Source organism: Myotis yumanensis, unplaced genomic scaffold (genome assembly GCF_028538775.1).
Source record: "Myotis yumanensis isolate MYYU_CA2020_CCGP unplaced genomic scaffold, mMyoYum1.0.hap1 SCAF_10, whole genome shotgun sequence".
Classification (NCBI taxonomy): Eukaryota; Metazoa; Chordata; class Mammalia; order Chiroptera; family Vespertilionidae; genus Myotis; species Myotis yumanensis.
The window spans coordinates 37,459,414-37,486,108 of record NW_027223761.1 but is presented as its reverse complement, the minus strand read 5'-3'; the positions used below and the strand labels follow the sequence as shown (position 1 = coordinate 37,486,108).

The window sequence follows — 26,695 nt, the reverse complement described above, 5'->3', positions numbered from 1 at the left end:
CAGAGGGGAAGATTTCACTTTATTGTTAATTACGTCAATTTCACAAATAAACCCAGCACAGCCAGAAACACTGAGCAGATAAAGTGCTAATGCAGAGGCCTGGAAACAGAAGGAGGGAGGAATCCAGTTCGTCTCCTCCATGTCCCCAACCTGGAAAGATATTTCTATCACACAGAGTGAGGATAGCCGACAAACCAAGCAATCCATTCTATAGACACTTGGAGCTAAGGGATAGAAAATCTTACCAGGTGGGATCTGTGCAGGATAAGGAAATAGAAAAGTCAGAAAACATTTATTCCACAAGTAAGTCAGGCATAGAAATACCAAATGACAAAAACAATATTTTCTAAACTTTCTATATTTGAGATGGACACCTAATAAGGAAGGCGGGGGGTACCAGTTCTACAGGGTTACTTCTTGCTACTGCCTGTCTTCAGAACTGTGACCTAGGTAGACTCTTCCAACACCCTCAATCAGAGGCACCAGAGAGAATATTCTAGGATTCTGGGAAGAACTGACCTTACCTGCCTACCTTACCAGCCCCCCAAAAGTAAACCCAGCGCTCCCTAATGAATATCAAGGAGATATGGGCTACCAGAGTAATCAACTTGGCAGCACTTAAAGATTAATGAAGCTCAAGATTCCTCATAATTGTCATTAGGTATTTTAAGTTACCACTATCAAGCCTGAGTTTTAAAAGCGCAATTATTTGGTTAGTAAATTCAAATGATTTGACTGCATTGAGATTATGATACCCTACGCTTAAACTAACCCAACTGTTTCTATTTCAAAATTAGAAAACCACTGACTGATTCTCAGAGGCCAAAAAGATCACTGAAGGTCGTCTGATCACCCCCCCTGATGTCACAGAATCCTGGACTCAAAGGGCCAGAATCAGTCGCATCTTTCCCTGAGAATTTCTGGTCTACCGGTCCACAGGGAATCCATATAAGGTAAAGGAGGCCAAGGAACTTCCAACATGCCTCACTTGTGACCAAGAGTCAAGGCTCAGAGTGGAACTTTCAACTAGGGAAGGAGGGGTGAAGCATTTCAACTCAGTTCGAGGATCAGAAGCAGGCCAAAGTGCTGCTATGATAGGTCGGGGAGGAGAATAGAGAGACTTCCATGGGAAGGTACAAGGCCCCCTAGATAAGACCATGGGGTGGGACTGGAGGGGGCATTAAAGGCCGGTAACCTGAGATCACCACTGCTGAGCTTCGAATGTGACCTCCTCTACTATGGCTACACTTGGTTTTCCATCTCACTTCCTCCATAGGGGCTGATAAGAAGGGGGCCTGAGGATGACCCCATGATAACTGGATGCAGCTGTTCAAGTGGAGGTTACCAACTTTCTAGTCTTTAGGGAGTTTCTGTAAAGCTAAAAACATTCAGAATTCCAAAGAGTTGTTTGGTAGGGACAGCAGTTGAACACTAAATGAGATTGTTGGTGGGACCTGGCAAAATTCAAAGTGGGATCCATTAAGTACTCTGGGAACTAATGCTATGAATCAAAGGTAGAACTGGGATTCTCCTGAAGAGATACTCACAGCTGGCTATTTTTCTGACTTCTCCAGGTACTTCCATGACCAAATTGAAGAGGAAATTCCACTATAGGTATCTGTGTGCCCAAGATGACACCCCCAGTAAGGGAGAATGAACATAGCTTTGGCTTATCAGGTCTCAGTTCTAGGTCCCTTCTGCCACTGACTCAGTATATGAGCTTAAGCAATTCACTTGCCTCTCTGGAATTTTAGATTATGTCTCTGGGCTCTTTTAGATTTCAGATCTATCTATACTTGAGAAACCAATGAATGAATTAGAATTTTAATCCTGAGACACAGGCATCCTACACCTCTCTGAAACAGCTGAAAGGAGATAAAGGTCAGGTTCCTATTTATTATACATTTTAGCTATAGGAAAAGAAGCAAGTGTACTTATACAGGAATAGGACCTGGCAGCTCCTATACTTGACAAATAAAAGCAAATTCCTGTAAGAAGCATAAAAATAGGCCACAAGTGAGACCTGGCAGTGTTAAAAAGGTCTAGAAATTAAGTGATCAAAGGAGTAAAAAACAATGGCTATAATCAGACAAGATCTCTAAGCACGGACTAAAGTCTAGAGAGGTCTGGGTGGGAAGGAGCCCTGGAGCTTCTATTGGAGAAAAGGACTTGGTCCACAGCAAGTTGCTACTGCATTTGGTTCAAACCCAGTTTCCTCAATCTGTCAACCTGGTGTGTGTGCATATGCTGCAGGCTGTAGTTATGCTTCTGAAGTGCTGAAATGAGAAAGAAACAGAAGAAAAGATACCAAATTCAAGGAAGTTAGGAAGGCAAGTACAAGTTTAGTTTAAAAGCTACTAATTTTCCCCACCACTCTGTGCAGTATCATCACTGCTCATTCTGAAATGTGAGCTAGAGAGTTGTGTAAGATGGTGAAATCTGGGGGTGGGGAGGGATGTATTTGTGGTATGACTGAAGGTCAAAGGCAGGACACAACCCAGTATCCTGTATGGGAAATCCTCTGGTTAATGGCAAATGGATTTGACTTGATCTGACCCATTTGGACACTCACTTGTCTTCATTCAAAGAAACTGTCTCCACAAAAGGGATTTCTTCTTTGTCTGTTTTCCCCATGATCAGCTGGTGCTTATCCAAGTTTATGATGCACTGAAAACAAAGGAGAGTCACTGTCAATGATCTCACTTTGGAGGTATCCATATAAGATGACCCCTGCCTGGCCAGCATGGCTCAGTGGTTGAGCATCAACCTATGAACCAGGAAGTCATGGTTTGATTCCCAGTCAGGGCACGTGCCTGGGTTGTAGGCTCAATCCCCAGTGGAGGGCATGCAGGAGGTAGCTGATCCATGATTTGCTCTCATCATTGAGGTTTCTATCTCTCTCTCTCTCCCTTTCCCCTTCTCTCTGAAAAAAAAATGACCCCTGCCTCAGAAAGAAAGTGTCAAAGGGAAAGTAGAATCAATCCTACCTTCAAAGATCGGAGAGTCTGGAGACCAAGGGATAAGTTCTTCTCATTGTCCTCTAATAAAAAATAATTAAAATTCAACCATTTCCATACTGGTTTAGAAGTCAGCCTTATCACCATTAGGTTTTATCCATCCATCCAACCAACCAACCATCCATCTACCCATTCATCCAATAAACATCTGTTGCATCCATCTAATAAATATCTGTTGTTCATCTACTTAAGTAATTTTCCCAGATTATTATAGTTAAAAGGTGATAGAACTAATATTCAAACTCAGGTCTGCCGGAAGCCGGTCCATTCTTGCTGCTTGACACAGTTGCTGCAGGAAAGAAACATCTGCACAGCATATGTTTCAAGGGACCTGGCATATATAGCATATTGTTCTTAATATGTTTGCTCTCCTTAGCGCCATGTGTTTTAACCAAGGTCACCTCTCCGAGAAAGGTTGTTTCCCCAGGTGGGGATTTTTCCCTGAGGTTAGGGAGGGGATACAACCCCTTAACTAAGTGCCAGGCGGGTAGTTAATCACTTTAACTACAAACAATCATGCTTAAGCTACATAATCTTTACTCCCTGGAATGGAGATAAGAGAACCCTAACCTTTGCAATAGAAATTGACAGGATTAAAATCGACTGGTATAAATACAGATGTAACAAGACAATAATCATCAGATCCTAACCAGAACTTGGCTGGAGATCCCGACCAGAACTTTGGCTGGAGATCCTGGCTAGAGGTCCTGACTAGGCTGCTGATCAACTGAAGGCTGTCTCCGTGTCATTCCTTCTTCGCCGACTCCATCCACACCTTTGGGGACCCCTGGACCTGCTGGGGTTGGACCCCAGCACAGGTCTTTTTAACCAAGATTCAAACTCAGGTACTTTTAACTTTAAATAAAAACCAGGAACTTATAAGTAGTCTAGAATAGAGTACACAACAGAAAGAATGAGATGGTGGGAAGTTATCAAGGGATTTATGGCAAAGGAGTAAGAGGATCTTGCCCTCTACCTCAAACTAGCTCATGGAAATCTCTGAAGGACCCTTTTCACTGGCACAAAAAAATGTTTGCTGTCTTGCCTCCCCTTTTTTTAAGAGTAATTCTCACCTTGCCTTGAATGTAGCCCAGGGTCCAACTGGTACTATGGAAGGCAAAAATTGGGACAAGGTCTGTAGTACAGAAAGTGAAAACCTGGGATTTTGAAGAAGTCAATATTTACAGGCATGAGATCTCATGTGGGTTTAGAAGTAGGGAGAGGATTTACATTAGGATCCATAGATCAGGTCCCCAATTCTACTCACCAACCACTGCTGCTGGGCAGTCCAGGCAAAGGGAGCCCAGTGTGATCACTAGGTGCTCAATCTGCCCCACTACTTTCAGATGCCGGGGTAGAGACAGCTTCTCTCCTTCATGCTTGTGAGATTTGACATGCTCCTTGAGTCTGCACCAGAGGAGAAGATACCAGAGATTTCTGACGGAATCTGGCAATGTCTACCTTCTCACCCATAGTCGGAATTTTCCAAGGATTTCCTGGGATTAATTTACCAAAAAAGTGCTAGCCAGCCTATGCTTCTTGTTTCAGTACTTTGTCCTAAAACAGGTTTTTTTTTATATCCACATGCCAGGGGATATAAAGAAAACTAAAGACTCATTTCCTGTTCTCAAAGAGATACGCCACTGTGTGCATTGATAGAAGTAAGAGTTGACTCACTCAGAGACTCTATTCTGCATCCCAACATTGCCACCTGTGTGCAAGTTTAGCTAACATGTCCTTTTACCCATCTGTGGATAACAGATCCCAGAGAGGGCGGGTCAATTCTACTTTTAGAAGATACTCTGTTCAATGTCTAATTTTCTCTATGTCTTTTTCATGTCAGTCTACCCTCATCAGTTAGTCTTGGGCTCTAAGTTTAGTGTCAGTAAGTGCATTGATATTGATATCAGCAAGAAATACCATGGAGAAAATCCCAATTAATTTAACTTGTCTGTACAGAGGAAGAAGGAAAAAAACAGCACCAAGGTTTCACAGTTATGTAATGTGATTGGAACAGCTAGCACCCGAGCTATTATGGGTTGGTGGATAAATACTTAATTATGGGCTTTCTGTGCCAGTACTTTTGCTTTACTCCATTTCCTATCCTTTGGTGTTATAACCCATCCAAAAGAAAAATAAGTGCAGTTTTACAGATGGTTATTAATTCGTCTGGAATCATGGCAGTCTGCTACCTAATTATGCACAAGGACATGATTAGTCTTTCTGGAACCATCATGGTGCACTATGTCTCATCTCTTCACCACATTAAAAAGCTCAGGATTCTTCCCACGAGAGCACTTGTGTCCTGAACTCCCCCCACTACCCTGTATGTATAAAACCCATAGAGGCTGCTTCAGAGAGTCACATGATGGTGAGAGCTGAGGACAGAGTAGAAACAAGATGAAACAGGTCATATAGCAGAGGTCACTGATTACACAAATCAAGTTTTGTGCAAGCCCTACCTAAGAATATGGACATCTTGAAAGTAGTTTAAAATGGGCCATTATATCTACTCTAGTGATTGTTTCAATGCAGAGATTTGGGCTAAGGGATGACTTATTGTACTTAGGGATACAGAAGAGGAGAAGAATGTTGGGTTGACCCTCCCAATATTGGGCCCATCTGGTACTTTGGAGGAAAGAGAAGAAAGAAGAAATCAAAGTACAGATGGAGTGAAAAGGGGGAAGAATATATCTGTCAGAGAACTGAAGACATTCACTTCTGAGAGTGTCTGCCCCTCACACCCAATACCCAGAAAACTCAGCAGTAAGATCTCATATTATACGTTTTTCACAGAGAGAAAAGGCACTAAGAGACTATTGGTTAAATTACCCCGATGATGGTTCAGGCCTGGCAGCAATAGCAGTCCTAGTCTAAGTTCAGTTTGATGCTTTTTGGGACAGGCAGTGTCACCTTCAGAAGGACCCTGAGTTAAGCTAAAGCCAAGCACATTCCATCGGGGCTACATCAACAGGACAGCTCCTCCTAATTTGTTGTCTGGGCAGGTCACAAATCAGGAACAGGGCACGGCACACAATAAATCAAGAATCTCACATTCTCTCCAGAGCTCGCATATCTTTTCTCAAAAGGTAATAGGTGGGAGTTAATGGAAAGTCTGAAGCCTGCCTGGCTCACTGAATTCTCCCAGGTGTCTGAGATCCCTCACTCTGTCCCGCTACTAAGGACTGATTCCAGCTGATATTTGAGCTCTGCACACTTCTCTTGGAGCCTCTGTGGAGACCCTCACCATCTCTAACCTCAAAATAGACTCAGGCAGAGTGATTGGCATCTGAATTCCACCCAGTACAAGTAGCTACTTACCCCAGTCTATACACACAGGCTGAGGAGATGAGATTATATTGACAGCCTGTGTCAATCAGGGCTTTCACATCCTTTCCAGCGCACTGTGGAGAGGAAACATACTGTTCAATAGGACAAGGGAAGGGAGACCCAGAGAGCAAGTCACAGATGTCGTGTGAAAGGCAGGTTTGGAGAGCATCTTCACCATTATGGGTTTGTAGTGTCCCATCTTTACCCACTGCTAAGTCTCCTTTGAGGGGCTCTTTTTCCTGCTCAATCTAGAGATGACAGAAGATCCCAAAGGACTTTGGGTTTTTCATTCTACTATCAAGTAGCCTGTGTGTGTGTGTGTGTGTGTGTGTGTGTATGTGTGTGTGTGACATAGCCCTTTGCAAATCTGATGAATGTTTTGGTCCTTTTTCCATAAAGATGCACACACATACAAAATACTGCACACGCTTTCTGTCTTGCATGGAGTGCCCTCCTTGAAACTCATTTATGAATCCCATGATATGACCCATACTCTACAATTTGGAGGTGAGAGACCCATTTCTGATTATAACAAGCCCAAATCCTACTCGCCAGAAAACCCTGGAAAAGCTGTTCTCAGAACATTACCTGGCAAGAAACCAAAATCATGTCATCATCCTCAGACTTCTTCAGTCCCTCAGACTTAGCCTGATTGAGTTTGTTGGTCTTGGAGGTCCATGGGACACGACTGCTTCGGAGCTTAGACAGGTTGGTTTCCATGAGGCGCCTCTGCAGAATGTTATGCGGTTGCTTGAGGAATAGAAAGCAGAGGCTTCTTAATGACAGGTCACGTCTCCTTCTCCCACTGTCCCCCAGGGGCTGCTGACATAATGCAGGAGCCTCACATAACTGAGCTCTACCTCTGCTTCTTAGGTAGTCTTCCTTCAAGTAGGGACTTCATTGGTACTGTCAGAGCAGGTACTATAAACCAATTTGCAAGTAGGCCACTCTCAATGAAAGAGCCAGGTGGACACTGAAAGATGGGGATGGGGCCAATGAATATTCTGAGGCTAAAGAGAACTGAAGGACCCTTGTGATTTGGACTTCCTGGGCCTACTGCCTTCCCGCCCCTTACAAGGGCATTTCAAGAGAGGAGTGGCCTTAGTCTATGTGGAATAGGTGTATCTTCCAGGGGACTGACAGAAGGGGCAGCTCATTTCTACAGGCCGAAGAAACTCACCAAGCACTGGATTCAAAAGCTCCGCCTATTTCTATTTCAAGTCTCACTCCCTTACAGTCTTATCTTTTGGACCCAGATGTATACATATGCCTTAGTGGCCTGAGGGCTGAGTGAGTCACCCATGGGTGGATGGGGTGGGAAGACAGGAATTCAGACCTGCTGAGCAAACCTCTCAGGAGACACACTTTGGAATGTGGCAGAACCCACAGGAATCATCCTTACTGACATCCCCTGAATCTCCAGGAGTAAAAGACAGCTCCTGCCATATGCTTGTCATCCATGCCCGTCTCTTCAATGGGCCAAAAAATGTGAGTATACAAGGGGCAGAGACTGACCAAGAAGCGGGGGACTTGTATCTGTGTCAGGATACCGAATGTTAGAAAGCAGAGTGAGGATTGTGATTTCAAATCTGCTCTTTGATTGAGCTTAGGAGAGTTCCCAGGGCAGATATATCCATTCTCTACTGCTTCTACCCACAGTGGCCTCTAGAAAGTATAAGCTACCTCTTGATAAGAAGTTGTTTGACCTGAGAAATTTCTACACAAAGCATCTTATTCCCAGTTTACATTAACATTCGAAATCCCTCAAAGTATAGCTTCTAATCATAAGCTTCTATGTAACACATACCAGGTAGCACTCCAGTTATAGGGGGAAGAGAGTCATTCTTAGAAGCCCAGAGCCTAGAACTTTTCCCAGGGAAGGGGGAAGAACAGGAGAAGGTCTTCATTTTCCACCACCTTTCAGATTTCTGAGGAAGAATGGAGTCAGAGCCATGACTCACTGTAACCCTGCTGAGGTGAAGAAACATATTCCCGAAATACACTGATTCTTGGCAAAGCAGATTCTAAATTAGTATTCTTGAGAAAAGGAGAGAAAGAGACACTTTAAAGAAAATGAGCTTCTTAACTTGATAAGGAGCCAGAGGAAGTGCTAACTCTGTCAGATTTCCTGATGTGCCATTGGGAGAATGCTTTGCTCCCCAAAAGAAACAGAAATTCTTCATTCTTATTTCTCTCATTAATAAGCCTGGATTCCTAACTTAAGTCATACTACAGCAGGGTGTTTGTTTCTGTCAGGTCCAACTCAGAAAGTTTGGGGCTTTTCTTCTACATCGTTTTGCTGACCACTTTATCTGGTTACTCTTTTTTGTTGTTGTTAATCCTCACCCGAGGATTTGTTTTCCATTGAATTTTAGAGAGAGTGGAAGGGAGGTAGGCAGGAAAAGAGAGACGTAGAGGGAGAGGGAGAGCGAATGATGTGAGAGAGACACATGGATTGGTTGCCTCCCGCACTTGCCCTGATGCTCCAACCACTGAGAAACACTGGCCAGGGCTATCTGGTTACTCTTAATCTTGCAGAGGAGTCTAAACACTACTGGATAGATAAGGTAAATGAGGAAAGTTCTAAAATTATTTTCCTTGAAGTCATCTCTCTTTTGAATTTTCCTCCCTTCCTACTGGACCCTTCCTCCACAAGCTATAAAACATACTCAAAGCTTTCATGTATTGGGGAGAAAACCTCAGATCCTGCCTCCTCAACTCTATAACCCCTTCTAATCACACCCTTGTCGTGAGAGGTCTTTTTAAAGAAAAGCTGAGTTACTTTTGAATTCATAGCACCAATACCTTCCTAATTTCCAAATCTGATATTTTTCAGCCTTCATTTTACTTGACTGCTCTAGGGCATTTAGCCCTGCTGACTATACTCAGTCCTCCATACCCACAGGCTTTGAATCCACTGATTCAACCAACTGTGGATTGAAAATAATCAGGGAAAAAACCCTCAGGAATTTCCAAAGAGCAAAACTTGAATGAATCAAGAGATATGTAGGCATACCCACCTGTAGCCTGTATACACATGCTACCCCATTTTATTTAAGGGACTAAATCCGTGAATTTTAGTATTAAGGTAAAATCCGTGAATTTTACCATGGATACTGAGGGTGACTGTATTCCTTTATTTGTCCCTTTCTTTAGTAACCAAAGAAGGTTCAAACACAATAAAATGCTCCATGTAAAATATTCATACATCACTGAAGTACATAAAATTAAAAGGGAAAGGCTCCCCAACCTCTCAACCCCCTTTCAGTTCCACTCCCTATAAATAACAACCACTAAATTTAGCAATCTATTATTAAATTTTTTTTACTGATTTCAGAGAGGAAGGGAGAGACAGAGAGAGGTAGAAACATCAATGATGACAGAGAATCATTAATCGGCTGTCTCCTGCACATCCTACACTGGGGATCAAGCCCGTAACCCGGGCATGTGCCCAGACTGGGAATTGAACTGTGACCTCCTCGTTCATAGGTCGACGCTCAACCACTGAACCACACCAGCCAGGCAGAAGTCTATTCTTTTTAAAAATTTAATACAGTTACAAACACATACAGAAATAAGATCATACTATAACACTGTTCTAAAATGTTCTGTTTTTGTGGACTGTGGAGGAGAAACCAAGATGGCGGCATAGGTTAACGCTGGAGTTTGCTGCCTCGAACAACCACTTCAAAAATACAACTAAAAAACGGAACGGACATCATCCAGAACCACAGGAAGGCTGGCCGAATGGAAGTTCTACAACTAGGAGGAACCGAGAATCAGAGGAGGCGCAGTGCTGAAGTAAAATACTAAGGTGTGGAGTGCACGCTGCGGGCTGGTGGCTGAGGGCACGGTTGTCTGTTTCAATCCGGAGGGAGCCTCAGACTCAGAGCTCCAGATCCGGGCGAGTCTCTAGGGACCCAGACTCAAACGGGAGAAGCAGGACTGTCTGGCTACGGTCCCTCCGAGGTTTGTAGCTGTTGCTGGGACAGAGAGGCAGAGCCCCTGGGGACAGACTGAGAGCAGCCATAACTGCTCCCTCCTCCACCCTGTTGATCCCCTGGGACCCGCCCCGCCCAAGCGCTGCACAGAGGCATTTGCCGGATAGCCTCAGGCAAAGGCTAGATTAGCACCTCCCTAGAGGACACAAGTTCTTCCACTGCAGACCCAGCTGATTATCACAGCCAGTCTGCCTGGAGGTCAAATCCCTCTAGTATTAACTATAACAATCAAGGCTTAACTACAACAAGACTGCGCACAAAGACCACTAGGGGGTGTACCAAGAAAGCGTAAAAAATGCGGAGACAAAGAAACAGGACAAAACTATCAAGGGAGGATATTGAGTTCAAAACCACACTTTTGAGGTCTCTCAAGAGGCTTCTAGAGTCTGTCGATAAACTTGATGAGATGTACAGGAAATCTAATGAGACCCTCGATGGTGTGATAAAGGACCATCTAGAAAGTAAGCATACACTGACTGAAATAAAGAATATTATACAGACTCCCAACAGCAAACCAGAGGAGCGCAAGAATCAAGTCAAAGATTTGAAATGTGAAGAAGCAGGAAACACCCAACCGGAAAAGCAAAATGAAAAAAGAACCCAAAAATACGAAGATAGTGTAAGGAGCCTCTGGGACAGCTTCAAACGTACCAACATCAGAATTATAGGGGTACCAGAAGATGAGAGAGAGCAAGATATTGAAAACCTATTTGAAGAAATAATGACAGAAAACTTCCCCCACCTGGTGAAAGAAATAGACTTCCAAGTCCAGGAAGCGCAGAGAACCCCAAACAAAAGGAATCCAAAGAGGACCACACCAAGACACATCATAATTAAAATGCCAAGAGCAAAAGACAAAGAGAGAATCTTAAAAGCAGCAAGAGAAAGAAACTCAGTTACCTACAAGGGAATACCCATATGACTGTCAGCTGATTTCTCAACAGAAACTTTGCAGGCCAGAAGGGAGTGGCAAGAAATATTCAAAGTGATAAATAGCAAGAACCTACAACCAAGATTACTTTATCCAGCAAAGCTATCATTCAGAATTGAAGGTCAGATAAAGAGCTTCACAGATAAGGAAAAGCTAAAGGAGTTCATCACCACCAAACCAGTATTATATGAAATGCTGAAAGGTATCCTTTAAGAAGAGGAGGAAGAAGAAAAAGGTAAAGGTACAAATTATGAACAACAAATATGCATCTATCAACAAATGAATCTAAGAATCAAGTGAATAAATAACCTGATGTACAGAATGAACTGGTGATTATAATAGAATCAGGGACATAGAAAGGGAATGGACTGACTATTCTTGGGGGGGAAAGGGGTTTGGGAGATGCGGGAAGAGATTGGATAAAAATCGTGCACCTATAGATGAACACAGTGGGTGGGGAGTGAGGGCAGAGGGTGGGATGGGAGCTGGAAGGAGGAGAGTTATGGGGGGAAAAAAGAGGAACAAATGTAATAATCTGAACAATAAAGACTTAATAAAAAAATGTTCTGTTTTTGTTTAACATATGAAAGGTATTTTTCTGTCAGTACATACAATTCTATTCATTCATTTTCATAACTAAAAGTATTCATAGTAGAGTTCAAGAGTTGAAAATTCACAGCCAATAAACCCACATAAACCTCCAAGATGTGTTTCTGTGGTCATTTTTATTATGCCTACATGTTTTCAATGACAGTATAACTACACATTTACTTCTGCTTTGAACCAAAATGTTACTAAAATGATTGACAGTCAAGGAATAAGAAAGGCCTAAAACTAGAATAACAAAAAGAACAGTAAAGAAAATGATAAAGAGAGAGATGCTGACAAAATTTTGGAATCTGGAAAGTAGACAGAAAAGTGGTAAGTGAACTAGACTAGAGAAAGCTAAGTGTGTCATACCATTCTACTTCACAGAAGGCTAGAGTGGTAAGACTGCCAGTTGCTCATCAAAACCCATCTTTTCTTCTTGCTGGGCAGATACCTAGATTATGCTTCCCAGCCTTCCTTGTAGTTAGGCATGCCCATATGACTGAGTTCTAGCAAACAGAATATGGGTGTAAGTGACATGCACCACTTCTAGATCTGGCCCATAAAAATATGTGCACACTCCTCCATATTCTTTTCCTCTTCTGACTGGCTGGAATGGAGATGACCTCGAGGGTAACCTTCTTGGAGATCACATGTTGAAGACAAAAGAGTCACTGTCAGCCTGGGTCCCTAAATGACTACACAGGAGGGCTGTCTTACTGACCTTTCCACTGGTACTGCTACTTAAGAAAAAATAAACTATTATGTTTCAGCTATTATATATTTTGGGGTCTAGCTGTAAAAGCATTTTTCCTACTCAAACTAAAATACTGGAAAGGCTGTGGAGTTAGAGGTATTAGAACCTCTACAGTTGGAGGGTACAATTAAGGTTGGAAACAGATTAGGGTAAAGTCTGCATAAGACTCCCACTTGGCCCAGATAACTGGGAAGAATACCAAAAGTTTATTCTTTTTTTTTTAAATTTATATTTTTTGCTAAAAGTATTACAAAGGATATTACATATGTGTCCTTCCCCCCCCCCCCCCCCCCGCCCTTGACAATCCCCTGCCCTCCTTTGCCCCCCAGTGTCTTATGTCCATTAGTTATGCTTATATGCATGCATACAAGTCCTTCGGTTGATCTCTTACCCCCCTCCCTCCTGCCCCCCAACCCTCCCTGGTCAAACTACAGTGGGAAGACCAGTTTATTCTTTTTTAAGAGTAAATAAAAAGACTCTGTTTGGTTGATAGTTTGGCTAGGCTAGAAATTATGCACTGTCAGATTTATAAAACAACTACAAGTGAAGATGGCATAGCATACTAAGCCAGAACTGAGGGATATCAGTTCAAAGACTGAAAGGGCCCACATGAGCCTGGCATAATGAAAGAAAAAGATCCACACCAAGATTTCACATCATTATGAGTTTCTAGAATATCATAGATGACAAAGTTTCTAAAAGCTTCCAAAGAGAAAAGGATGATACAAATACAAAGAAGTAGGAACCATCCATTGGTGTAGGACTGTTCAATGGTAATAATGGAAACTAAAAGACAATGAAAAACCTGGCAGTACATAATTTCTAAACCTAGTCAAACTATCAATCAAGATTCAGCAGGTAGTTCCCATACGTTCTCAAGAAGCTACTGAAGGATATGCTCCACCAAAGTGAGGGAAACCAACCAATAAGGAAATAAAAAGCATAGGATTCAAGAAATAAAAGATCCAATAGAGAAGACAGGCAAAGGAAATTCTGAGAATGGTGTTGAAGGAAAAGTTGAGGATATAGGTTGTATAACAGGTCTTGAGAGCAACCAGTCTAAAATGAAATAGGAAGATAGAGGGCTCCAGGAAGAATGTCTCCAAGAAAAATTTTTTTAAAAGGACCTGCTAGATCACCTTCAGTTTTAAGGCATTTGAAGTAGATTTAAATTTTACATAGAAAATTAAGTTAATTGGCCTAGCTGGTTTGGCTCAGTGGTGAGCCTGGTTTGGCCTGTGGACTGAAAGGACCCGGTATCGATTTTGGTCAAGGGCACATGCCTAGGTTGTGGGCTCAATCCCCAGTAGGGGGTGTGCAGGAGGCACCCAATCAATGATTCTCTCTCATCATTGATGTTTCTATCTCTCTCCCTCTGCCTTCCTTTCTCTCTAAAAATCAATAAAAATAATTTTTTAAAAAAGAATTATGTTTTTTAAAAAAGAAAAAGAAGTAAGTAAATGACTAGGGAATTAGTAATCTTGAAAAAAAACTAATATGTATATGAGAAAGGAAACAATTATAATACACTAGAAGCCAGTGCACAAATTCGTGCATGGGTGGGGTTCGGCCAGCCCGCCCCATGGGGCCGATCAGGGGAGGGGCCGCAGCAGTTGGCTGGCTGGCCCCACCCCCTAGTTGAACACCCAGTTGAATTCCTAGTCAAGGCGACAATTGGCATATTAGCCTTTTATTATATAGGATTATTTGACTCAAATGTGAATAATCCTATATAATAAAACCCTAATATGCAAATCAACTGAACAGTGAAATGACCAGTTGCTATGATGTGCGCTGACCACCAGGGGGCAGATGCTCAATACAGGAGCTGCCCCCTGGTGGTCAGCATGCTCCCACAGTGTTGGGGTCCAACCCCAACGGGTCCAGGGATCCCCAAAGGTGTGGACGGAGTTGGCAAAGAATGAATGACACGAAGACAGCCTTCAGTTGATCAGCAGCCTAGTCAGGACCTCTAGCCAGGATCTCCAGCCAAAGTTCTGTCTCTAGGTTCTGTCTCTAGGTTCTTCAGCCAGGTTTTCTCGCTAGGTTCTGTGTCTAGGTTTTGTCTCTAGGTTCTACAGCCAGGTTCTTTCACTAGGTTCTCCAGCCAGGTTCTCCAGGATCTCCAGCCAGGTTCGGTCGCCAGGTTCTTTAGCCAGGTTCAGTCACCAGGTTCAGTCACCAGGTTCTTTAGCCAGGTTCTTTTGCCATGTTCTGTCTAGGTTCTCCAGTGAAGTTCTGTAGCCAGGTTCTGTCCAGGATCTTTTGCCATATTCTCTGGCTAGGTTCTGGTTAGGATCTGATGATGATCTGATGTTTATTGTCTTGTTACATCTATATTTATACCAGCCGATTTTAATCCTGTCAATTTCTATTACAAAGGTTAGGGTTCTCTTATCTCCATTCCAGGGAGTAAAGATTATGTAGCTTAACTACCCGCCTGGCACTTAATTAAGGGGTTGTATCCCCTCCCTAACCTCAGGGAAAAATCCCCACCTGGGGAAACAACCTTTCTCAGAGAGGTGACCTTGGTTAAAACACATGGCGCTAAGGAGAGCAAACATATTAAGAACAATATGCTATATATGCCAGGTCCCCTGAAACACATGCTGTGCAGATGTTTCTTCTCTGCAGTGACTGTGTCAAGCAGCAAGGATGGACCGGCTCCCGGCAAATTCCCCCTTTTTTATTTTTTAAATGATAGCGCATGCAAATCAGTGGCCACCTCTCAGATTGGGCTGTTTAAGACTCGGAAGAAGACTGGCAAGCAATGACAATAAGCATAGCTATAAACATAGTGGATGAAGCGCACAAGGAGCCCCGTTCCTTAGGAGGTTGCCGGCCTCTTCAGTCAAGAGATTTCAGCTGTCCTCAAGTTGTTGGTTTGATTGTCTTTGTTGGTCTGGCTAGTGGGCGGCGTCACTGGCGATGGGCTTCCCGAAGCGTCAGTGAGTTGAAGGGCTGCATCAAAGGGTCCATCAGGGCGGAGTCAGCTGTGTCCTCTTGGTTGGCCGATATGGATGATACCGGGGAGGAGGATGAGGCGGAGATGGAGGGTGGTGTGACATAGGTCAGATTAGACAGTCTGGAATCCACACAGGTGAGTCTGCATCCTGTGGAAATACACAAGCATATCCTCTCCCCCAGGTTAAAAGTACATCAGGTCCCTTCCAGGCTCCTGTAAGTAACTCTTTCCATTTGATGAAATAAGTGAGTTTCTGCTAAATGAAAGTTTCTTTTGCTGATTTACTCAGAGTCCTCGGACTTGGCGGAGAGAGTAGCTTCCACTTCTTGCTTTTCTACCATCTGTTGGGCCTCAGTCGTTAACTTCTTCAGCTGACCCCATGTTGGCACCTCAGTTCCTTGCATAGCCTTTCTTTTCTTCTTTTTTCCACTTTTCTGTCATTGGGGCAACTCTAAGTCTTGGAACGATGGGACAAGGAGCTTCTCTGGGTCCACTGTGGTGACACACGTAATGCATTTACTCAGTCCAAGGCAGGCATTAAAAAGAAAAACCCCAAATGTTCTCTTGTATCCATTTTAAGAGTAGGATTGGCGCTTTCCGCTATTACCTGAGTCCTGATCTGTCACCTCAGGGAGAGCTTTCCAATCCTGCACTTTTCTGGGGTGGAAAGGCTGCAGTGGGGTTAAGGATAAGGCTCCTTGGGCCTACCTTCTCCCATGCCTCTACATTTACCTTTCCTTCCTCAGAAAAGCATGGACATACTTCCTGTATAAAACATTTCGTCTGACTGGGAGTAACCTTAACTCCTCTGCTAGCAAGCATATGTGTTAAAAGATCAATACAGAGTCTTTTTTCTTTAGACTCAGTATGGCACATCTTCTTAATCTAAAGATCAATACAGAGTCTTCTTTCTTTGGACTCAGTATGGCACATCTTCTCAATCTTAAGTTCTGTACTATCCACCTTCTTACCCTACTTATCCTCTATAGGGGGGTCTGTAGCACCCTGGTGGAGTCCTATCCGTCCCGAGTGTGGGGGTTCTCAATGGGGGGGGGGCTTACCTAGGGGAATCCTGTTCCAGGGGTTCCCAAAGGTGTGGACGGAGTCGGCGAAGACTATCCACCCTCTTTCTACAGTGGAGTCCTATCTGTCCCAAGTGCGGGGCGCTTACCTAGGGGAATCCTAAGGGTCCCTGTTCGGGCACCATATGTTGTGGTACAGCCCCAGCAAGTCCAGCGCCACTCAGCAGGAAGCCATGCTCACAACTGGCAAGCACAGTGGTGGTAAGGAGTGAGGGGTCCCGGACTGCAAGGGGGATGTCCACCTGCTGGCTTAGGCCCGCTCCCTGGCCTAAGCCAGTAGGCTGCCACCCCTCGAGGGGTCCTAGACTGGGAGAGTGTGCAGGCCAGGCTGAGGGAACCCCCACCACCCAGTGCACAAAACTTTGTGCACCAGGTCTCTAGTATGAACATAATCATGATAATGTAAGCAGTAAATGCTGATTTAACCCCAAAACAGTTATTTAACATAATATAAATATAAAAGTATAGAAAATCAATAGATAATGATAAAAATCAATAAATCAAAAAGATGTTTATTTGCTTGTTTACTATTTCATTCCCCCAACTAGAGTGTTAATTCCACAAGGGCAGGGATCTTGATTTCCTTGATCACAGCTATATCCCCAACTCTTGACATAGTAATGAAGAAATAAATCTCTACCCTTGACTTCTTCAAAAAGCCTTTCTTGATTAACATCATCTAGTTCTTTCTTTCAGATCCCTTTAGTTCTTGCACATTATTACATAGTTTGTTCTACTTGAGTTTCCACTCCTTGATTGTTGCTTTGTAAATTTGCTTACGTGGTTTATTTTAATGTTTATTGAAATACTGGCTTTTCAAGGGCTGTCATCTACATTCCTGATTTCCTTTAAGATACACACTAGCATTAGCTAGCAGGTGCTGCAGGGACTCTGATGGCCTTTTGGACATAATTCTCAAGTCATCTTCCTGACATGAATCCTTCTTTTATGCTTTAACTAAATAAGGCAACTACTAACCTAAGCAGTTCCTGGTTCTCCACTGTTCCTGAAACGTAGCTGCTAAATCCTAACGAGGGTTTAGACTAGGGGTCCTCAAACTACGACCCGCGGGCCACATGCAAATACAAATATTGTATTTGTTCCCGTTTTGTTTTTTTTACTTCAAAATAAGATATGTGCAGTGTGCATAGGAATTTGTTCATAGTTTGTTTTTTAAACTATAGTCCGGCCCTCCAATGGTCTGAGGGACAGTGAACTGGCCCCCTGTTTAAAAAGTTTGAGGACCCCTGGTTTAGACATCTAAATCCTAACCAGGGTTTAGACATCTAAATTCTAACCAGAAAAGCTCAAATGTGCTGCCTCCATCACCATTCGGGGCTTCTGAAGGAAATGGGGCTCTGTGGGCAGTGCTGTTTTCTGGGTGGAAATAGTTGAGGTTCCTCAATCTGGCACACAGTCTGCTTAAAGCTCCTCTAATCAGGTTGTAGAGTGGGAAGGAAAGTGAGGTGAAAGAAAATAGATTACACTGCAGGATGCCACACAATCATGAACTGAGCAAGAACTTCTAAGACTACTTTCTCAATTCCTTTACCTATGCTGCACCAAACCCACACAGAAACAAACTAATGGGATTTTGTGGTCCACAGAATGGACCAGACTGAAAAATAGGGAGGATGACAGAAATCTGCCTTTTTTGTAGTACTTACTCCCAGAGGACAAACCCAGTTTCTAGCTAGCAATAGAACCATAATTACAACCAGTTAGAGACAGAGGTCAGCAAATACAGTCCACAAACCAAATCTAGTCTGCTGCCCATTTCTATAAATAAAGGTTTATTGGAACACAACCAATCCTACTCATAAACTGTCTGTGGCTGCTTTTGCACAACAATAGCAAAGTTGAGCAGTTGAGACAGAGACTGTTGGGCCTGTAAAGCAAAAAAAAAAAAAAAGTTACTATCTGGCCCTTTACAGAAAAAGGTTGCCAACACCTGACTTAGAGTAGTAGTTACAAATATATGCTTTGGAGTCAGACAGAGCTGAGTTCAAGTTAGTAAGTACTTTAGTGAGGATTAAATGGCATAACATGAAGCACTCAAATGTTAGTAAGTGTATATACATTAAATTCTTGCTCAGCCTAAAATTGAAGCTGCTTACCACTCACTATTTTTCCCTAAAAGAGCATGAAATCACATTATTTTTTATCATATTCAGTTTATAGGTAAACATGGACTCCTGATTGACTCTCACTTCAAGCCCAAAATACATGTCTCTATCTGACCTTGGAAATCTAAAAGGGCACTAATATCTATGCCTTCTCTTCTTAGTTTACAAGCTAAATATACAACATATGACCCATTCTACCCCATGGGAATATAGACAGGCTGGCCTTGGGTTTGCAGTTGCTCAAAGACACATGGGCACCTACATAAGGCAGGCTGTCACATTGCCCCAGGCCTTCTGTGTTCTCTTTGCCTTTGCCTTGTGCTCCAACAGACACATTATTTCAAAGAGAACAGCCTGATTCCTGATTGTTCCCTGCTTGTGGATTGGTCAGAGATGGTCGTTTCTCAGCTGCCATCGCAAACTGTATTTTTGTTAGAAAGGATTCACATATAGGCAGGAAATTGGACTAGATAACCTGTAAGTAAGTTCTTCCTCTGAGGTGCTATAGGGCACACTCTGGAGGCAGCCTCCTCTCCATACCATCTCCCAGTCAATTTACTCACCAGGGAATGATGATGCTATCATCAGATGCTGATCTGATTAAATTGGTCCCACCAGGCCATACTAATCCCTTCTTCCACTGACCTCCTCTGGCACTTAGTGACTGTGACATCGTGGCAACCAGCATAGGCTTCCTGGTGATGTTCCTTATCTTCTTGTGAACTGTCTGCTCCACAATTATATTGAATAACTAATAGAAATCCCAAACTTCTTAAAAAATCAAATTCCTGATTCTTTTCTCCTATCCCTAACCTGCTCCTCCTAGTCTCATTCATTTCAGTAATGACAATTTTATTCTTCCAATTGCTAGATCAAAAACCTTGAGGTCATTCTTGACTACTCTTTCTTCCAGACCCTTAATCCAATCCATCAAGTAAACTTGTCAGTTCTGCCTTCAAAATATATCCAGAACCTGATCTTTTTGGTCCCCTTCACTGCCATCACACTGCTGTGAGCCGTCTTCATCTTTCACTTATCAGTCTCCTGGCTTCTCCTCTTACCCCTCTACAGCCTAATCCACACAGTAATCTGAGTAATATTTTTATAAAAGAAGTCATGTCATGTCACCCCTCTGCCCAAAGTCTTATACTGGTTTACCATATTGAATTAAAAGCCAAATATCTGGAAAATGACCTATAAGTACTCTGGCCTCCACTGCCTCTCTGATGTTATCTCCTATCACCCTCCCCATTGCTCACTTTGCTCTGCTCAGAATGACCTTCTCAAATTCTTCAATTATATCAAGCACACTGATAATTCAGGCCTTTGCACTTGCTGTTTCTCCTGCCTAGAACATTCTTCCCCAAGATAATTTGCTAATTTCCTTCAGTATCTCCTAAAATGCAATCTTATCAGAGAGGCCTTCTCTAATCACCTTATATAAAGTAGCAAGGTTCCACTCTACCCTACCCTGGCCACTCACTATACTCCCTATTCCCCTTACCCTGGTTTATTTTCTCCATAGCATCTATCAATTCTTCTTCTTCTTCTTTTTTAAATCCTCATCGGAGGATATTTTTCCTTTGATTTTAGAGAGAGTGGAAGAGAGAGGGAAAGACAGAAACAGATGTGAAGGAAACACATCAATTGGTTGTCTCCTGCATGTGCCCTTACCAGGGCTCAGGTGGGGGAGGAGCCTGCAACTGAGGTATGAACCCTTGACCGGAATTGAACCGGACCCCTTCAGTCCACAGGTCAATGCTCTATCCACTGAGCCCAACTGGCTAGGACCTAGCAATTCTTGTTTGTTTATTTTTATAGGTAAGAGATTTTTAATACATTTTATCAGAATTCAACATATGAAATATGCAGACATAAATTAAAAAGGAAATTTGAATAATTCAGTCAACATACTTTATCTAAAAAACATGTGCTAATCTTCCTTACCCCAAAGCAGAAAATGCACACTCCTTTTTCTTCATCAAACAAAGTCTCTCATATACACAAAATAGTAAAGTACCAGGCCCACTGGGTCCACTTTTACTTGTTGTTATTTTTCTGACTTCCCCCCGTCCCCCAAGAATGTATGTTCCATAAGGGCAGGAATTCTGTTTTGGTTCACTATTATATCTTCACTGCCTATGTTATTGCCTAACATGTAATACATGTTTAATAAATATTGAACAGAATAAATTAATCTGTTCTGTCCTTATTCCTAACAGTTAAACTCCCTGTAGAGAGAAATTTTGTTATTTTCTTCTTTGTGGTCTAGGAGCTAGAAGTGTTCTGATCATAGCAAGTGTTCAAACAATGTTTGCTGTAATTAGGGTGCAATCTTAGCTCTGAAAATCTTCAGTTTGTATCAGATCCTGCCATGATACCGGTATTTCATATTCCTTTTCCAAGGTACCAAAGTTCTTTGGTCCAAAACCTGCAGGATTATGGATGTTTTGTGGCATTATGAATGATTAAACTATAGGGTACCACCCATGGCTGCTCTGACAGAGATTCTGATCAGGTAGATCAGATACTCAGGATACAGATCTAGTCACTTCATGGTCTGTTGGCTTTGCTGTGGTCTATCATCCTTCTCCTGGCCTTCATTTCTAATTCTAGTGACTTCTGCTAAAACATTTGGCTATAAGCAGAATCAATCACAGACAGGAACACAAAACTCTATTGCTGGACAACTAAAGGATGGACTGATGGTCAATAATATTATAATATTGAAAAGACTGCACATTATCCTATGACAGGACTGGTTTTAAAAAATTTTTAAAAATCCTTATCTCAATGAGGAGATCATTTATGAGCCTGGTAGCTAAAACAAAAGAAACTCTAAGAGTGGAGGTTTTTTTGTTTTTTCTCCAATTTCATCAACTTTGAAAAAAATAATAAATCAAATAAAATATTACTCATATCTCTGATGTTGGCTCTTAATCTAATACAGAAAAAAAACAGCACAAGATGAAAGGACAAACAAAATAAAAGACCCAGACATAAGAAATAAGTTAATTATGCAATTAATTTGCATAGCAGACTTTGTATCAGCCAACTACACACAATAGGAATAGGGCAAAGGCACGTCCCTGGGACAAGAGAACAAGACCACATTTGATTGCCAACGGGTATTCTTTGCCAATCCAAAAAACGTTGGCAGGCTAGTATCAAGTAGCAAAAATTACAGAAACAGCTTCACAAACGGTAGATAATTCAGAAAACCCAGCAATGTCATTCTCATATACGTCACTAGTAGGAGAAAACCCACAATCTTCTCACTGGCACATACCCCAGAGTCAACTCAAACTAATCTGTTTCCCTCCCTACCTCTCTCTCTGGTGCATCCCCTCCCTATTCTTGTCCTCCTCTTGAGTTTGTACCATATGCCTATTTAATCAATTTTGGCATCCTCAAAATTTCACCTCAATGTGAGAAAATTGAGTCAACACTGGTCTATACTACCAGAGACATCCATAGAATGAAGTGAAAAAGTACTTCTAAGGTTACTCTAAGATCCTATTGAGGCAGCAAAATCAGTTCCAGGAGAGCTTAAGCATGCCACCTCACCCCAGTACTCAGTTCTCCTAACCCTATCACAGTTGGCCTGGCTGTGATCTGTTCTAGCTCTTCAGTGTGATCATTTGCACATTAAAGGTGTGAGAACAGTGAGAGAGGAATATGAATTCTATGGCAATGGGGGGGGGGGGGGGGGGAGGAGGGAGAGGAGGGAGGAAGTGTGAACCATGGTTCAGAGTCTCACAGTAAACGGCTATGTGTTACCTCCCTGGCAGTAACCTGCTTTTTGAGGATGCTTCCTTCTTCCTGCCTACTGCCTGTGTTCTATGCTATCAGCTTCTGTGTGGTTCAATTGAGACAGACTGGAGTCGGAAAGACAGATGGAATTCTTCCTACACAGGATGAAGCACTAGAAGGAATGCTGGCAGAAGGATGGGGAGGTGGTTTCTCAGGGATAGGAAACTCCTTGACAGCTCAAGACAACCAAACGTCAATCATATCTTAAATCCAGGCTGAAGGGAAGAAAAATATTCGACATTTTCCTTCTTTTCCTAATACTTCCTTCTTTGTTGGATCCTGCGGCTTCCAGGAGCTAGAATGATTTTGGCCAGGAGGTAAGAAGAAATGGACCTGATTTGCTAAATAAATCTAGACTTCTTTAAAGTGAAAGAAGAGAAGAAAGAGTTATCATTTTTTTCTAGGAATACATTTCAGTCACCACTCTGAGTGAGCATGAATCAGATTGACAATCCTGTGACTCGTGCAGGAAAAATACCTTTGAAAAAAACAGAGCAAGATAACTGGGTAGACATCCCTGCATGTAAATAACTAAAAATGACTCAATCACAATGGGAGGGAGGACAAATCTGATATTGGTGTCTGTCATTAGGGTTGTTTAAAAAGATAGATTCAGGAGCTCTGCCCTCAATAGTCATTCTTGGCTGGAAATGACAATTTCAGTGAACCAGGCTGACATGCCCCCTCCTCCCCCCCCCCCCCAAATTAAACATTCCAAAAGCTGGAAAATACCTATTTCATTTAAAAGACATTTAATCAATGCTCCATAAATTATTGCCCAGATGATTAAAATGGTCATGAAATTTAAGGAAACAAGCAAACTACAAGAAAACTCCGGATATAATCACAAAGCTAAACATACATTTGGCCTAGCTCCACTACAGTGACTGAAGAAGGAGAATTAATTACAATTCTTTAAACTAGTAACCCTTAATCACCCACCCCCTTTCTATAGCTAGAGGGCTGCATGGTCTTTGAACCCAGACCTCCAGTCCTGGGGGTTCTCCTTAATGAGAAGAACAAGCCTGCTAGAAAAAGCCTGCGGCCAGCCCCAGCCCCAGCCCCAGCCTCAGCCTCAGCCCCAGCCCCAGCCCCAGCCCCAGCCCCAGCCCCAGCCTCAGCCCCAGCCCCAGCCTCAGCCCCAGCCCCAGCCCCAGCCCCAGCCTCAGCCCCAGCCCCACCCCCAGCCTCAGCCCCAGTCCCACACATTAGCTGGTCAGTGAGACGTAGCAGCCCCCTTTCCATCTATTTGTTTGGGCGGGGGGGGGGGGGGGGGTGTTGAGGAAGAGAGGAGGAGAGGAGAGATGATTATGATGAAGAGATGTCTGTGGTTCAGGAAACGTTTATGTTTGTTCCATCCTCCTTTCCCTGTCACCTTTCGGGATGCAAGGTCAAAGGTAGGTAAGACCGAAATCAAACGGAGAAGATATTGCATAGGGGTAAGATGGAGTCCACAAAAGTCACCTGGCATGGTGACTGCCAAGAAACCCCCTTCCCACTCCGTCCCCTCCCCACGCCCACGAGGAGTCCCCTCTGTCTGGCTCGTAGACAGGCCAAGCACCCGCAAGGCTGCCCTGGCTGCAGGCTCAAGCCCCGCGCGATCCACACCCGTTCCAGCGAATAATGCGACAGGAAGGCCACCGGGGGCCAGAAGGCAGGGCAGGGTCTTTTCTACTCGGGCAGACCCGCGGGGAGCGGGCAGAGCCGGGGTGGGGGCGGGGGAACGGGACCCTGAGGGACACTGGAGCGGGGGATGGATGGATGGAGAGGAATCCCAAACAGCAGCGAGTCAGAGGGCAGCGGCGGGCCGGGCGGTGACTCAGTGAAAGCAGCGATGGGCGGGCCCGGGGACCCCAGGGCGCGCAGGTGGCGGCCGCCGCGCAGGGGGCTCACCGTGTCCTTGGACGAGCCCAGCTTCTTGAGGCCGTCCAGGGGCAGGAGGTCGGCCGAGTCCTTGTGCATGAACTGCACGGCCTGCTTCATCCGGCGCTGCTGCCGCAGCGACGCCGCCTCCCGCAGGTCCGTCTCCTTGCGGCCGCCCTCGGTGAGGAGCCCTGAGTAAAACATCGCTGAGGCTCCGCGGGCGCCGCTCCGCGCTCCCCGCCACCCGGTCCTCGAGCTCCGCCGGCGCCGCCAGCTCCGCGCCGCGCGCTTTATAGCCGAGCGTGACGTCACGGGGAGCAGCCAGTGCGCGCGCGGGGGCGGGGCCGGCACAGCGCCCCCAGCCGGCGCGGGCTCCCGGCCTCGACGTCTGCGGAGCATCCCGGTGCCAGCCCGGCTCCAGGGAAGAGCCGGCGAGGAGCGGCGCTGGCGGGACTGACCTGAAGCGCCAAGTGTCCACCCCGCCCTCCGGTTGTGGGTGCCCGCCTCCCCTGGACCGGGATGGGGTGCGGGCCCCAGGCTGGAGCAGCGCCCCACACCCAGCCGCTGCTCCCCGCGAGCTCTCGCTTACCCGTCCACGCAGTGGCCGAGCCCGGGATCACCGACAGCTGGGCCATGCCCCGAGTCCCGCCGTCCGCGCCGCTGCTCGGCTTCGCCAATTGCCACCCCGCGCCTCCTCCCGAAGCCCCCGCACCCACAGCCCGGGCTCGGGAGGACGCGCGCGCGGCGCACCCAGAAGCAGGGATCGCTCAGGATTTCTCTAACTTCAGGTCGGTCCCCACCCACCAAGCCACGTGACTGGGGAGGGGGCAGCCCCTGCAGGCCGGTTGGAGCTGGCCTTGCGGGGACCCTCCCTCCTGCTGGCACCTCTGCCGGGGAAGCAGGGCGGGGCGGGAGCCTGGGGTGAGGAGAGGCGAGGGTCCCAGCCTCCGCGCGACTGCACGCTAGCGCGAGCCCTCCACCTGCTCTCTGGAACACCTGGCAGAAAAGCACGTTTGCTCGGCCAGCGCTAGGGCTTACCTCCCTCCAGCATGTTTCCAGTAGCAATTGGAACCCGTTTGTTTGTTGTTGTTCGTGAATCATCTCTCAAGCCATTCTAATGCGGCCTTCGGGCATCCTGACTTCATGCAAACTACATTTCCACGCTAGGAACAGCCACTACCCTCCCCCAGCCCATCTCACTGGAGCAGCCGTGAAGCAGAAAGATCTGCTCGCTGTAGAAACTGACAATAAAAGTGACAATAACGACATTTACTGAGTGTTTTACCATGTGCCAAGTATTGAAATAAATATTTAAAATGTAGTAGCTCACTGAATCTTGGCAACAGCTTATGTGGTAGTAGGATCATTATCCCCATTTTGCAGGCAAATACCTGAGACTTTTTTTTTTTTTTTTTTTTTTTAACCTGAGACCTCTTGACTGATCTCCTGAATTTCGTGCCTTGGTTACCTTCCAATTCCTTGCTTTCCACTGCCAGGGTAATCTTTTCAAACTACAACTGTGATCATCTCACCTCCCTGCTTAGATGACCTCAAAAGGCTTCCTGTTCCTCTTAAGATAAAGACCCACATTCTTGCCTGGTCTGCTCCCACCTGCTCCTCCACGCTGCCCTTCAGCCTCAGGAGCCTTCTTCCAGTTCCTTCGAGGAGTCGTTCTCCCTTTAGCCAAATAGTCCACTTTTGAATATCCTGTTCCCTCTGCAAGGAATGCCCCTCCTACTCTGCTGAGTAAACAGACAGCCCTCTGGCTTCATTATTGTTCCTCCCAGACCTCAGCTCCATTACCATTTATTTAGGAAAAGTATTCTCTAACCTTCCAGAGAGGGTGAATTCTCCCTAATCATATACTATACATCTCTCTGAACATTTCACGTTTTTTTGGTGATGGTGGTGGAGGGAAGCTGTTATTGGTTGTCTGATTGAATCTTTTTTTTTTTCTTTCTTACCATTGGATCCAAAGCGTTTCGGAGGCTCTTAATAAGTACCGAGCATAAGCATGGCAAGAAGTTCAGGTCTTGCCCAGGAAAGCAAGTGGTAGAGCTGGGCTTTTAAGGAGGACCAACTGTCTGTTCCCCCGGAACCTGTGCTGGACCTCCCGGACCTGGAAGGGCTGGGTTTGACGTCGTGAACCTGCTCTTACCCTCCGCTCCTACCTTACACACTTGCCCTAGATTCAGAGCTCACAGATTGCTTGTGGGAAAATA

At 44.5% G+C, this 26,695-nt stretch overlaps 1 protein-coding gene across 2 annotated transcripts; it reads right to left on the bottom strand.

Annotated features, from left to right (window-relative positions):
• On the bottom strand, window positions 1–25,128 carry NRIP3 (nuclear receptor interacting protein 3). 2 transcript variants are annotated; one of them, XM_070425335.1, is made up of 8 exons: window positions 25,063–25,128; window positions 24,504–24,664; window positions 6,936–7,097; window positions 6,339–6,421; window positions 4,285–4,424; window positions 2,988–3,040; window positions 2,573–2,667; window positions 1–2,276 (listed from the first exon to the last, which is right to left on the bottom strand). In XM_070425335.1, the coding sequence occupies exons 1-8, from the start codon at window positions 25,106–25,108 to the stop codon at window positions 2,261–2,263; spliced, it is 756 nt and encodes a 251-aa protein (XP_070281436.1). In that variant the 5' UTR covers window positions 25,109–25,128; the 3' UTR covers window positions 1–2,260. The 2 variants fall into 2 exon arrangements, with proteins under 2 accessions (XP_070281436.1, XP_070281437.1); XM_070425336.1 differs by lacking the exon at window positions 25,063–25,128 and having other exon boundaries at window positions 24,504–24,746.
• Window positions 25,129–26,695: the final 1,567 nt, after the last annotated feature.